Genomic DNA, 15,748 nt, shown 5'->3' on the forward strand with positions numbered 1-15,748 from the left:
TTGTTTCCCCCATGAAGTTTGATGCTGCTATCTATTTAATAATAACTTTGCCTATTTTTTTACTGCAGTGGAATCTTGTGTAAGAAAAAGTTGAGCAAAAAGATCCATAAGACTCTGGTTTATTGGCCAGATCGGTAGTCCTTGGCTGCCAAACCAGAGGCCTGTGAACCTCCTCTACCTGTCGGCATTCCAGGTGCCTCTGTTGATTTAGTAGTCCTCCTAAGCAGCGTTATGCACTCATGATGTTGTGTTGGACCTGCTCATCATAGGAGGCACTGGGTATATAGGCAGGTAGCTGGAGGATTCAAGGGGAATGGTAAATCGGCCACAGAATACTGATGGATCAAGGTCCTGCGGATCTTCCTAGTAAGACATTTATATGGTCTGCCAAAGTTGCAGAAGCGGCTCATTACAGGGGTGGTGACCTACTAATTGTTATTGGGCGCAAGTTTTTGTATAAACAAATATTCCCTAACTAGACCCCAGTCTCTCTTGCACCGCTACTTGCTCCACCTCAGTCTCCTTCATCTTGCAGCTGGGGATCTCGCGTGGCTAATGCGTCCAATTAGCGACCACTGATCAGCTGTAGCCTTGACATTCATCAAGCTGGAAGAAACTGTCTCTATTCCTTTTAAGGAATGTTAAAACGTTGGGTAGGTGAGAATCTGTTAAAGGGAACCTGTCACCCCCAAAATTGAAGGTGAGCTAAGTCCACCAGCATCAGGGGCTTATAATATATAAGCCCCCGATGTAACCTGAAAGATGAGAAAAAGAGGTTAGATTATACTCACCCAGGGGCGGTCCCGGTACGATAGGTGTCGCGGTCCGGTCCGGCACCTCTCATCTTCTTACGATGATTTACTCTCTTCTTGTCTTCACGCTGCGGCTCCAGCGCAGGCGTAATTTGTCTGCCCTATTGAGGGCAGAGCAAAGTACCGCAGTGCGCAGGTGTCGGGAAAGGTCAGAGAGACCCAGCGCCTGCGCACTGCAGTACTTTGCTCTGCCCTCAACAGGGCAGACAAAGTACGCCTGTGCCGGAGCTGCAGTGTGAAGACAAGGGGAGGACGTCATCTGATGAAGATGGGAGGCGCCGGACCGCGACATCAATCGGACCGGACTGCAGCAGGGAATGCCCCTGGGTGAGTATAATCTAACCTCTTTTTCTCATCTTTCAGGATACATCGGCGGCTTATCTACAGCATTGCAGAATGCTGTAGATAAGCCCCTGATGCTGGTGGGCTTAGCTCACCTTTGATTTTTGGGGTGACAGGTTCCCATTATCGGGAATGTCCAATGATAATAAGTTATCATTTATTCTGAGGATAGGTGTTAACTTGCTGATCGGTGGTGTCCCATTGCTGGGATTGCCTCCATTCATCAGAACAGAATGTTAATACCCATGGAAGGTGTACCAAAAAGGAGCAGCACGTTGGATGTGCATGTGCGCTGTCTATCCATTCTAATGGGGATAAAAGTTTTGCATTTTACCGATGAGTGTGGATCCCAGCAGTAGGACCGCTACCAATTAACACCTATTCTGTGGATAGGTTTTCAACCAACAACCTTTTAAAGTGCTGGACCTGGGTGATATTCAAGGAACACTGAAATGAGAATCGCAGTATTGCGTACGACCCAGTCTAGGTCTTTTACGAACACAGTGAAGGGGCTTTCACTTGGGTGTTCCTGTAAGAGAGGCAGTAGAAAAACCTTTTGTTCCTACAAATAGACATGATATGGGAACACCCATTCAATGTTAAAATGTATCTTACAGAAATTCTTTGTGGCGATTTATGATGCATTGCTTGTATTATGGCAACACCCCTATTTCCATTTTTGTTCGCCGCCATTACTACTTTCATGTGCCAAGCACAAGTTGGACACTGCTATAGAAAACCATGAATGGCTTGTTGACTTTTATTTCACTTTGTATGTAATATAAATGTTTTGACATAATGCAGATTTTATATTGTGTTTTATTTCGTGTCCTTCACCAGGGCCAAGGAGCTATTACGGAACGACTTAGAAGTTTCAGTATGCACGACTTGACAGCAATACAAGGAGATGAGACTGTCAGTAACAGACTCTACCAGGCTTTACCTGAAGCACAAAAGAAACTTAAAAACACTGGCGGTGAAGGATCTGGTGAGTGATGCCGTACTGTGCAAGTATTTTTGGCAGGTGTGGTAAAATGCTACAAAGAATGTTTAAAAGTAAATCTATCAATAGGATCAACCCTCCTAAGCCGTCTATATGGGCATGTAGGGCGTAGAAAGTTGCATAAAATGATACCTTGATATCTGCGGTCTGATTTCTTATTCCAGAGAAATCCACATTTTTCTTAAATATAAATGAGCAGGTAAGATCCAAGGGCCGGACATAGATCTCCCTGAGAATCTGCCTCCAGAGATTATTTTAAATTAAAGTGGGGAAGTTACCGGTGTGAGACATGTAATGACTGACAGTCTGCTCTCCTGATCAACATGTCTCACACTGGTAACACCCCCTTCATTTAAAATAATCTCTGGAGGTGGATTCGCAGGAAGATCTGTGCCTGGCCCATAGATCTTAACAGCTAATTTACTTATTCCTGAGAAACCAACTTTTTCCTTAACCCCGTTAATCCCATATGATGTACTATCGCGTCGAGGTGACCTGTAACTTAATTCCCAGTGACGGGATAGTACGTCATATGCAATCGGCCGCGCTCACGACTGACTATCGCAGCTGACATCTGGCACTATATGCCAGGAGCGGTCACAGACACATTAACCCCCGAAACACTGCGATCAAACATGATCACAGCGTTCCGGGGGCATAGGGAAACATTGCGCAGGGAGGGGGCTCGCTGCGTGCTTCCCTGAGACCCTCGGTACAAGGCGATGTGCTTACCTTGTACCTAGCGTCTCCTCCCTGCAGGTCACGTATCCAAAATGGCCGCGGGGCTACTTCCGGGTCCTGCAGGGAGGTGGCTTACAAGCACCTGCTCAGAGCAGGCGCTGGTAAGCCTGCAGCCCTGCTTGTCATCACTGATCTGACAGTGCTGTGCAAAGTGTCAGATCAGTGATCTGACTCTATAGTGTGGTCTCCCCGAAACACCCCCCCCCCGGACACCGTTGTAAAGTAAAAAAAAACATATATATATCTAGATGTGTAAAAAAAAAAAAAAAAAAAAAACCTAAATAAAGAAATGCATTTATGGGAACAATATATATTTTTTTATCTAAATAATAAAAAAATAAAATAAAACTACACTTATTTAGTATCACCGCTTCCACAACGACCCCACCTATAAAACTGTCCCACTAGTTAACCCCTTCAATGAACGCCATAAAAAAAGAGGCAAAAACAACGCTTTATTGTCCTACCGACAAACAAAAAGTTGAATAACGCACGATCAAAAAGATGGATATAAATAACCATGGTACCGCTGAAAACGTCATCTTGTCCCGCATAAAACGAGCCGCCATACAGCATCATCAGCGAAAAAATTAAAGTTATAGTCCTCCCCCCCCCAAAGAAATTCATGAATAGCTGGTTTTTGGTCATTCTGCCTCACAAAAATCGGAATAAAAAGCGATCCAAAAATGTCACGTGCCTGAAAATGATAACAATAAAAATGTCAACTCGGCCTGCAAAAAACAAGACCTCACATGACTCTGTGGACCAAAATTTGGAAACATTATAGCTCTCAAAATGTGGAGACGGAAAAACATTTTTGCAATAAACAGAGTCTTTTAGTGTGTGACAGCTGCCAATCATAAAAATCCGCTAAAATACCCGCTATAAATAGTAATTCAAATCCCCCTTCATCACCCCCTTAGTTTGGTGAAAAATAAAATTAAAAAAATGTATTTATTTCCATTTTCCCGCTAGGGTTTGGGCTACAGTTAGGGTTTGGGCTACAGTTAGGGTTGGGGCTACAGTTAGGGTTGGGGCTAAAGTTAGGGTTGGGGCTACAGTTAGGGTTGGGGCTAAAGTTAGGGTTGGGGCTAAAGTTAGGGTTGGGGCTAAAGTTAGGGTTGGGGCTAGGGTTAGGGCTACAGTAAGGGCTGGGGCTAAAGTTAGGGTTGGGGCTAAAGTTAGGGTTAGGGTTGGGGCTACAGTTAGGGATAGGGCTACAGTTAGGGATAGGGCTACAGTTAGGGATAGGGCTACAGTTAGGGTTGGGGCTACAGTTAGGGTTGGGGCTACAGTTAGGGTTGGTTCAAAGTTAGGGTTTGGATTACATTTACAGTTGGGATTAGGGTTAGGGGTGTTTGAGTTAGGGGTGTGGTTAGGGTTGGGGTTAGGGGTGTGGTTAGGGTTAGGGGTGTGGTTGGGGTTAGGGTTTCAGTTACAATTGGGGGTTTCCACTGTTTAGGCACATCAGGGCTCTCCAAACTCGACATGGCGTCTGATCTCAATTCCAGCCAATTCTACGTTGAAGAAGTATAACATTGCTCCTTCCCTTCCGAGCTCACCTGTGTGCCCAAACAGGGGTTTACTCCAACATATGGGGTATCAGCGTACCCAGGACAAATTGGACAACAACTTTTGAGGTCCAATTTCTCTTGTTACCCTTGGGAAAATAAAAATTTGAGGGGCTATAAAAACATTTGTGTGGGAAAAAAATTATTTTTTTTTATTTTCACGGCTCTGCGTTATAAACTGTAGTGAAACACTTTGGGGTTCAAAGTTCTCACAACACATCTAGATAAGTTCCTTAGGGGAGTCTAGTTTCCAATATGGGGGTCACTTGTGGCGGGTTTCTACTGTTTAGGCACATCAGGGGCTCTCCAAACGCAACATGGCATCCCATCTCAATTCCTGTCAATTTTGCATTGAAAAGTCAAACGGTGCTCCTTCCCTTCCGAGCTCTGCCATGCACCCGAATAGTGGTTTACCCCCACATATGGGGTATCAGTGTACTCGGGGCAAATTGCACAACAACTTTTGGGTCCAATTTCTCCTGTTACCCTTGGGAAAATAAAAAATTGGGGGCGGTAGTTCCTTAGGGGGTCTACTTTCCAAAATGGTGTCACTTGTGGGGGGTTTCTACTGTTGAGGCACCTCAGGGGCTCTCCAAACGCAACATGGTGTCCCATCTCAATTCCAGTGAATTTTGCATTGAAAAGTCAGATGGTGCTCCTTCCCTTCCTAGCTCTGCCATGCGCCCAAACAGTGGTTTACCCCCACATATGGGGTATCTGCGTACTCAGGACAAATTGTACAACAACTTTTGGGGTCCATTTTCTCCTGTTACCCTTGGTAAAATAAAACAAATTGGAGCTGAATTACATTTTTTGTGAAAAAAAGTTAAATGTTCATTTTTTTTTTTTTTTTTTTTTTTTTTTTTAAGCATTCCAAAAATTCCTGTGAAACACCTGAAGGCTTAATAAACTTCTTGAATGCAGTTTTAAGCACCTTAAGGGGGTGCAGTTTTTAGAATGGTGTCAGACTTGGTTATCAAAATGACTTCAAATGTGATGTGGTCCCTAAAAAAAAAGGGTGTTGTAAAAATGAGAAATTGCTGGTCAACTTTTAACCCTTATAACTCCCTAACAAAAAAAATAAAAAATTTGGGTTCCAAAATTGTGCTGATGTAGACATGTGGGAAAAGTTACTTAAGTATTTTGTGTGACAAATCTCTGTGATTTAAGGGCATAAAAATTCAAAGTTGGAAAATTATGAAATTTTCTAAATTTTCACGAAATTTCTGTTTTTTTCACAAATAAACGCAGGTAATATCAAATAAATTTTACCACTATCATGAAGTACAATATGTCACGAGAAAACAGTGTCAGAATCATCAGGATCCGTTGAAGCGTTCCAGAGTTATAACCTCATAAAGGGACAGTGGTCAGAATTGTAAAAATTGGCCCGGTCATTAACGTGCAAACCACCCTTGGGGTTTAAGGGGTTATTAAGACATCGGATCACAGCTATCAAGGTGTCGTTTTATTCAACTTTTTATGACCTGCATACCCATACTTATAGCTTCGGAGGGTCGAGCCCACAGACCGATTCCCTTTAGCAGTTTATTTTTATCAATTAACACATTGCAAAGTGAATAAGCAGAAGAGAAAGTTAAATCAAATCAATATTTGGTGTGAATGCCCTTTACCTTCAAAACACCATCAAAGCATCAATTCTTCTCTCTACACTTACACCATGTTCCAAATTATTATGCAAATGATATTTTTCTCGGATTTTCCTAAATGGTCGGTGCAAACGACAGTCAGTCTAATAAAAGTCATCACCGTTAGGTTATACATCAAATTTTGTTGAAGAAACCTCCAAATGATAACAGTATAATCTCCAAAATGAATAAAAACTCAAAATTCACTCTTCCAAATTATTAGGTACAGTAGAATTTCTAAACATTTGATATGTTTTAAAGAACTGAAAATGCTCATTTGTGATATTTTCAGCATCAGGAGGTCACATTCACTGAACAAAAAAGCTATTTAACTCCAAAACATCCTAACAGGCCAAGTTACATGTTAACATAGGACCCTTCTTTGATATCACCTTCACAATTCTTGCATCCATTGAACTTGTGAGTTTTTGGAGAGTTTCTGCTTGTATTTCTTTGCATGAAGTCAGAATAGCCTCCCAGAGCTGCTGTTTTGATGTGAACTGCCTCCCACCCTCATAGATCTTTTGCTTGATGATACTCCAAAGGTTCTCTATAGGGTTGAGGTCAAGGGAAGATGGTGGCCACACCATGAGTTTATCTCCTTTTATGCCCATAGCTCAGAGGTATTCTTTGCAGCACAACATGCATTGTCATGCATGAAGATGATTTTGCTCCTGAAGGCACATTCCTGCTTTTTATACCATGGAAGAAAGTTGTCAGAAACTCTATATACTTTGCAGAGGTCATTATCACACCTTCAGGAACCTTAAAGGGCCCTACCAGCTGTTTCCCCATGATTCTGGCCCAAAACATCACTTTTCCACCTCCTTGCTGACGTCGCAGCCTCGTTGGGAGATGGTGGCCATCCACCAACCATCCAATACTCCATCCATCTGGACCATCCAGGGTTGCTCGACATTCATCAGTAAACAAGACTGTTTGCAATTAGTCTTCAGGTATGTCTGGGCCCACTGCAACCGTTTCTGCTTGTGAACACTGTTTAGGGGTGACCGAATAGTAGGTTTATGCACCACAGCAAGCCTTGAAGGATCCTTGAGGTTTGAGGGACTCCAGAGGCACCAGCAGCTTCAAATATCTGTTTGCTGGTTTGTAACTGCTTTTTAGCAGCTGCTCTCTTAATCCGATGAACTTGCCTGGCAGAAACCTTCCTCATTATGCCTTTATCTGTATGAACTCTGTCTGTGCTCAAAATCAGCCACAAATCACTTCAATCACTTCACATTATGATGATCACTCTTAAGTTTTCATGAAATATCTAATGTTTTCATCCCTTGACCAAGGCATTGCACTATTTGATGCTTTTCAGCAGCAGAGAGATTCTTTGTCTTTCCCATGTTACTTGAAAAAGGTGTCCTGCTTAATAATGTGGAACATCATTTTTAAGTAGTTTTCCTTTAATTAGAATCACCTGGAAAACCAATTATCAAATATGTTTAAGATTGATTTCAGTGATCCATTGAGCCCTGAGACGCAATACCATCCATGAGTTTATTTGAAAAACCAAATAATTAAATCTTTGACACTTAAATCCAATTTGCATAATAATTTGGAACACTGTGTACATGCAGTTTTTGATGGAACTCTTCAAGGAGGGTGTTACAAACCATCATAAAGGAATAACCACAAAGCCTTCTGTCTCTTCATGAAATCCCAGACCGACTCAATGTGGAAATCAGGGCCCTGTATGATCCATATCCTCATTTACAGGACTCCTTGTTCTTCGGTATTATTATTTATTGTTATAGCGCCATTTATTCCATGTAAAGGAGGGGTATACATAATAAAAACAAGTATAATAACCTTAAACAATACAAGTCATAACTGGTACAGGAGGAGAGAGTACCCTGCCCGCAAAGGCTCACAATCTACAAGGGATGGGTGACGATACAGTAGGTGAGGGTAGAGTTGGTCATGCAGCGGTTTGGTCAGTCGGTGGTTACTGCAGGTTATAGGCTTGTTGGAAGAGGTGGGTCTTCAGGCTCTTTTTGAAGGTTTCGATGGTAGGCAAGAGTCTGATGTGTTGTGGTAGAGGGTTCCAGAGTAGGGGTGATGCGCGAGAAATCTTGTATGCGATTGTGGGAAGAGGAGATAAGAGGGGAGTAGAGAAGGAGATCTTGTGAGGATCGGAGGTTGCGTGCAGGAAAGTACCGGGAGACAAGGTCACAGATGTATGGAGGAGACAGGTTGTGGATGGCTTTGTATGTCATGGTTAGAGTTTTGTACTTGAGTCTCTGGGCAATGGGGAGCCAGTGAAGGGATTGACAGAGGGGAGAAGCTGGGGAATAGCGGGGGGACAGGTGGATTAGTCGGGTAGCAGAGTTTAGAATAGATTGGAGGGGTGCAAGAGTGTTCGAGGGGAGGCCACAGAGCAGGCGGTTGCAGTAGTCAAGGCGAGAGATGATGAGGGCATGGACTAAGGTTTTTGCAGATTCTTGGTTGAGGAATGAACGGATTCGTGAAATATTTTTGAGTTGAAGTCGGCAGGAAGTGGAAAGGGCTTGAATATGTGGTTTGAAGGAGAGATCCGCGTCAAGGATTACCCCGAGGCAGCGAGCTTGTGGGACTGGGTTGAGTGGGCAGCCATTTACTGTAATGGATAGGTTCGTTGGGGGGGGGGGGGTCACGTGAGATGGGGAAAGATGATGAATTCTGTTTTGTCCATGTTAAGTTTCAGAAATCGGTACTGTGAAGATAGATCTTATTGACATTGGCTGTATGTTTGGGGTCATTGTCCTGCTGCAGAATAAATTTTGAGTCAACCTGAAGCCCTCCTGGGAGTATTGTATGATGGGTAAGCATCTGCCTGTATTTCTCAGCATTGAGGAAATCCTTAATCTTGCTCAAATCCCCAACTCACTTTGTTGAACTGCAGCCCCAAATTTTCAGGGACCCTCCACCATGCTTCACTGTTGCCTGCAGACACTTCGGCATCAAACTGCCTTCTGTTAGAGCCAATTATTTCACATTTTGACTTGTTAATCCAGAACATCTGCCATTTTCTTATGTTTTGGTGTATAGTTGAGTCCTTTGGCCTTGTTTCCATGTAGGAGGAATTGCTTTCTTGCTGCAGTTCTTCCCTGGAGACAACTTCTGATCTCAACATCAAGTCTGTTTGGGAATAAATGAAGATAAGATTTGCGCTAGCGACATCCACAGAAGATCTGCGAATAGTTCTCCAAGATGTTTGTAATATAACAATTCCAAAAGTGTGTACCTTGATGATTTTTTGAGGGCAGGTAAACATGTATGCTGGGTCACACTAACCTATAGCAAAGTGACCTGGCACTCAAAAATCATGAAAATTGCTTTTTATTGGTACAGGCAATCCACCAAATCGAACTTTTTGATCTTATCCAACCTTAATCAGTAATGCTGTGAAAAAGGACAAACAAAATGTTTTATGTAATTGTTTTGTCCTTTCGCACAGTATTACTGATGAAGGTTGGGTAAGACCGAAACGTTTGATTTAGTAGAGCTCTTGTACAAATAAAATGCTGTTTTCATATTTTTTGAGTGCGAAGTCTCTGTGCTATATGTTATGGGGCTGGATACTGCTTGTGCACCAAGCCATATACACCACGGGTGCCGTTTTCAATTTTGAAAGGGTCCCATTGACCTGACTTATGCTATGTTTTGTTTGACCTTTGTAGGTAGAGGATTCTTTACTGTAAAAGCAATGAAATTTTGGTGCTCTCTGCCATGTTATAATGTGATGGACAATTTATTAACCAAGTTCAAGAAGGTGTTACCTTGCTCACCTAATGCCCATCCCTGCACAAAATCCCTTGCCCAGATCAGCGCATGAGCAGAAAATACTTAATCAGGAGTTGTTCCAGCCTAGTGCTGTTAGTCTACACTTGACTGCTGAATAGAAACACAGGAAGTTTGAGTTGAATTTAGGCCTAGTAGCCAGTGTGAAAATTGCAAGATTATTTTTTTTTAACATTTAGATATAAAAACAAACATTATCAAACATTTTTTTAAAATACTTTTAACCTAAAAACATTTAAGCTGTAGGTCATTTACGAGTGACTCCTGCCTTTGAGGATGTCCATAATTTGCTACGTGTACAGACAGACACAAAAAATGGATTTCAAATAGGATTGTTTGAGGAAAATATCAGATTTTGGTATTTGTAGAGGCATTGATGATCCAATGCAATAAAAATGACACTGCAGGGTCATTACCGCCTTGTGGCTTGCTGACGTTTACCGCTGTAGGAAAACCAAGTCTTCCTTTATAATCTGTAATCGGAGTGATAATCTCCATCATTTGCTCCAGGTCTGGCTGATATATTGCCATTTTTCCCCAGACACTTGACAAAGCCGATCTAGCAAGCTTCACGTTGATGGAATACAATGAAGAAGATGTAAATTCATAAGCAAGTAGGGGGAAAAAAAAGATAAAAAGATTTCTGAGAAGCTAGTCTGGAAATGGTTGAGCACCGTGCCGACATGACTGCAATACTCAACGCGCTGCTCGTCTACCAGGAATTTTAATGGAGCAGCTCAGAGTCTCATGCCGAGCGCCACATTTCTGCAAATTGAGAAATCCGAGGCTTCCATAAAATAAAACAGATTTTTCGATTTTTAGAGTTAGTCACTGTAGACGGTATTACCAGTAAATAGCGGAGTGTTAGTAATGGAAAAAGGCCTAACTAATTCTTCTGTTTACCGCAGGGACTGCCGTTTCATCAAGGAAAACGAAATTCAGATGCTTATTGTAATCCAAATAATTTGGGACGTTTCATAATAATCTGTGCGTTCATAGATGTGATGTAGAACGGTTTGTTTTGAAAAGAGACAGGAAGTAGGAAATAATGGAACCCAGATGTCGCTGCACCGCGTAGGACGCCACGGCATGGCGCTACTGCCACCTACTGGTTTTTGGCAGATATGTTTTTACTGTGAAAATACAAACAGAAAGGTGTTGTAAAAATGTTTGTTTTTTTACTTAAAGGGATGGTTTCATATCGGCGAGATACAGGCGGCGCCATAGATCCTACAAAACTTACTACATATCATATTGATTTGTCATATAAGCTCCATTTGGTTGAAGGATATTCAATGTTTTGTTGTCAGATTTATAAAGAGCACGAACGGCACAGTAATGGACTGAATAGGTTTGTGCCCCCATGACAGCCCTAACACCTAGTTATTAATTAAAGGGCTGTCTGCTATTTACAATCCTTTTTTTTTTTTTTTATTCAAAAGGCTCCTGAAATAAATTGATAGTATGTTTTCCGGTCGCTGGGACCTAAGGCAGGATAATTTGCCAACACGTGTTTAATCACTTATTAATGCCACCAAATAGGTTACACCATTCGAGTCAATTTGATATCCATGCTATGTCCATAACGTCTCATATCTGTCAGGGAAGGCTAATTGGTCGAAATCCCAAACTACGGACGCCTCAATTCACATGGAATTCTCATTTGAAAATCCGATAATTTTTCTTCTAGAAAGACCACTAGCACCAAACTACACAATACGAGCTGCTTTTTTAAGTTGCCTATCAGAATGACTCAATAATCCTTCAATGTAAATGAGGCTTTTAAATGTTGGGCAGGAAAAGATTCACAAAGAATGTTACAGGCATTCTGACATGGATTATCAAAGTAAGGAGACCAGCTTCATCAGCTCTATCAGATGGTTTAACTATTATATGCAGTTTGGTGACTGATCTACTTCAGTATTCTGTTAACCTTTAAAGGAGAAGAGTAGTCTATCGCTGCCAGAATATTTCGCTCGCTGCCTTTGCCTATCGCCTCCATATTTTGGTCGGCCACACACGCGTTGATTTTGGCGGTGAAAAGCTTGCAGAATTTACAGAGTTGGTTGAATTGTAAGGATATAGATAAAAAGTGTGTGTAAATATAAAGTATTCTTACTTCGCAGCATTTTTTTCCACACCCGCCTAAAACTTTTCTGCAGCACTGCAAATATTTATTACATGGCATTTATGTGGTTGCATCTGATTGATGGTTATCTTGGGGTCTGTTCTGTTCCTGATCTAAGGATCTCGTCTGTTAGTGGAGATGAATCTGTGCTGCACTTTATGTACAAGCTCAGTAGTGACCAGTGCTGGGGAGTCGTAGCTGAGATGAATCTGTGCTGCACTTTATGTACACGCTCAGTAGTGACCAGTGCTGAGGAGTCGTAGCTGAGATGAATCTGTGCTGCACTTTCTGTACATGCTCAGTAGTGACCAGTGCTGGGGAGTCGTAGATGAGATGAATCTGTGCTGCACTTTATGTACACGCTCAGTAGTGACCAGTGCTGAGGAGTCGTAGCTGAGATGAATCTGTGCTGCACTTTCTGTACATGCTCAGTAGTGACCAGTGCTGGGGAGTCGTAGATGAGATGAATCTGTGCTGCACTTTCTGTACACGCTCAGTAGTGACCAGTGCTGGGGAGTCGTAGATGAGATGAATCTGTGCTGCACTTTATGTACATGCTCAGTAGTGACCAGTGCTGGGGAGTCAGGGAAATGGAGGAGTTGGAGGTTTGGCTTACCGACTCCAAAGCTCATTCTCACTGTTCTCCAGAGAATCCTTCCGTGAGAAGATGGCATTTAGTATTTTGGCTTTGAATAATTGAGATTGTATTTCAAGAAACAATTCTCCCACAGCAAGGGTTTAATGAATCAAGACTGGCTTTGTTCCCTCCGGTCTTGATGAGGGAGATGTGCTGGAGTCAGACGCTCCTGATTCATGAAGAGGCGCATGCTGGAGTAAGATTTGTGGCTTAGCAGTTGGCGCCGCTTGCCATGAATTTGATGAGGATTGGTTGCCAAACCTTCATCACACTCCAGCTCCGCTCATTTTACCTGAGCTGGGAGAAACTGGCGTGAGATCGCCAAAAGTGGGTGCAATTCTGCGCCTAAATTTTTTCTACTTTTCAAAGCTTTTACTCCAGAATTCTAGCTTGGAAGCTTTTTTTTTTTTAATCTGGCCCCAAGAATTCAATAATGATCTTGTGCAAGAATACTTTAAAGGAAACATGTCACCCCCTCAGGTGTTTGTAACTAAAAGAGCCACCTTGTGTAGCACTAATGCACCTGTGGGTGCCGCCTCCTCCTGCTTCATCAGCGTCCCTGGTGCTTGCGCTGTAAGTTTGAAGGGCAGCGCAACTGCGCATGCGCGGAAAAAAATACTTAAAGCGCAGGCGCCGGAAACGCTAATGAAGCAAGAGGAGGCGGCGCCCACAGGCCCAAAGTGACAGCTGTACTGTGTCTGATTAGGGGGGAAAGACCCGCCCCGGGACTATTTCACGGTTTGAGGGGGCACATTTTATAAGCATTTAATTTCAGCGTGTGCAGGGAGCATAACTAAAAGATCCACCTTTTCAGAATGCAGCATTAGTGCTGCACAAGGTGGCTCTTTTAGTTAAACGCCTGAGGGGGGAGACAGGTTCCCTTTAAATAATTCCCTAGCATGTATATATGTCTGCTGCTCTCATCAACCTTATAACAGAGGTTAATGCCACAAAAACCTTAACCATCTGAGACAGAAACATATTGCTTTTTTGCCCCTTTTGCCAGGATTCTTATTTACCAGCATTGTAGGACTAGAAAGAGGAGAGCACTGCATCCACACAGCAAAATAAGTACGGTAACTTTGGCTGGGCCGCTCTCCCAAAGGGCGATATAGTAGTTACGTTGGCTGCCTCTATGGTACATGTGCCCTGCTGTGCAGGGGTGTTAAAGCCTCATATAATAAAAAGGGATGTAACTAGAGATGTTACAATGCCAGGACTTTATGTGGCAGGGAAGCTTATGGTCTAAGGCTACTTTCCCACGAGAACTTTGTGAATTTTTGGTGTCGCAGTTTTTTTTGCAGAATTTCTGAACATATTAGGTTACTTGCATTTTTTACATGCATTTTTATCACATTTTTGACACTGCAGTTTTGTTGTCTTTTTATGTATGTCATGTTTTTAAATAAAGCGATTTTTTTATTTTTTAGATTTTATTTGGCTTTAACAAAACTTTATTGATAGTTTCGTGCAGATAACATATGTTTTTCCTGCATTTTTGCAATGGAAACACATATGCGTTTTTTATCTGCAGATATTTTTCATATAATGCAGTTGTATGAGAAAAATCCACACAAACTCCATTGTACCCTCGAGAGAAATTACCTGTGTTGTGGATTGCAAACACACATTGCAGTCGATTGACGCAGCGTAAAAAGATCATCATGGCCTTGATATTTCTATAAATCCCATTTACTTTGCTGTAAGACGCTGAGGTTTTTTGTGTAGTGAAAATATGCTGCTTCAAAAATACACCAAAAACTCAGAGGAAACTGAACCGAAGGGTCCTGGTCACAGCTTTGTCAGATAATACCGCTATAATTATGCCACTGGCAATACTCATTACTTAGTATTTGGTTATCCTGGTGTTTTATAGCGCTATGGTGCTTTTAAAAGGTACCTATCATTTCATTTAAAAAAAAAAATGGCTATAATAGGTCGAAACGTCTCTAAGGGTATGTGTCCACGTTCAGGCTTGCTTCAGGATTTGGTCAGGATTTTATGCAGGTAAAATCCTGACCAAATCTGCACCTGAGGTCACTGGCAGATCACCTGCGGTGTTCTTGCGTGTTTTGCTCATTGTAATGACATGCTGCGTTCTGAAAAGACACGCCGCATGTGCGTTTTCGCAGCTATGCCGCATGCGTTTTTTCCTGCATAGTGGAGACGGGATTTCATTAAATCCCCTCCACTATGCCGTAACATGTAGACGCTGCGGCTCAACGCAGCGTCAAAAACACAGCATTTCCTGAACGTGGAAACATACCCTAAGGGCACCAAAGTGGTGTTTTGACCAATCAATGGGGTCATAGGCCCTGGACCCCCACCAATCGGCAGCGTATAGCAGCCTCAATATATTGTCTTTTTTTATCATAATTACCCTTTTAATATACATGTAGAAATATACTGCAATCCTAATGTCATCTCCACCTGGTAAGCGAAACATAAAATATCGCACGTCATCATGGGGTTTGGGTGCGCGCCGGTTGATCTTCAGCCAGGCAGAAAGCCCCGCTAATTAGTAAATCTACATGCTGAAAGGTAAATGGTGTCATTTTCATTCAATGATGCTTCGATTTGTGGCACACATTAACCGGTCTCTTTCACGTTTATTATGGCGAATGTAATACACATGATGGCTTCTGCCCGCCGACCATGCAGAATTTTAATGGTTAATATCCACTTTATAGCGCTCTGGGAGAAGTGTTTAAACCATATATTCCTTTTACTGTTCCCCAGCTTCTGTTAGTCTTGGCTTTCTGTAATGTTTTATCTTGCTTTTAGAAAGTTCTACTATTCCAAGTTCAACAAGTCTCTTGCCTGTGAAATTCTGTTTATCCAAGACAGACCAAAGAGCTGTCCGACATTGCTGCGTCTCTCTCGTTCCAACTTGTCTAGTCTGTTCTCCAAGGATATCCAAGTACAGCATACCAGCGCCTCGTATAAAGAATATCTCAGGGTACTGCTTCCTAGCGATGTATATACATATATGGAGCGAGCGTGTCTGTTTAACTTGACTTGTGCTGTGACTAGCTCCAGATTTTACTTTCCATATTAATGTGAATTATAGTAC

General features: G+C 42.3%; 1 protein-coding gene across 6 annotated transcripts in view; it reads left to right on the forward strand.

Annotated features, from left to right (window-relative positions):
* REEP3 (receptor accessory protein 3) overlaps window positions 1-15,748 on the forward strand; it is a 190,634-nt gene that overhangs the window by 152,975 nt on the left and 21,911 nt on the right. For all 6 annotated transcript variants that reach the window (XM_069753633.1, XM_069753632.1, XM_069753636.1 and 3 more), the window contains exon 6: window positions 1,995-2,142. In XM_069753633.1, coding sequence (XP_069609734.1) covers window positions 1,995-2,142 — 148 coding nt within the window. The remainder of the gene's footprint in view (window positions 1-1,994; window positions 2,143-15,748) is intronic.

Source organism: Ranitomeya imitator, chromosome 2 (assembly GCF_032444005.1).
Source record: "Ranitomeya imitator isolate aRanImi1 chromosome 2, aRanImi1.pri, whole genome shotgun sequence".
Lineage (NCBI taxonomy): Eukaryota > Metazoa > Chordata > Amphibia > Anura > Dendrobatidae > Ranitomeya > Ranitomeya imitator.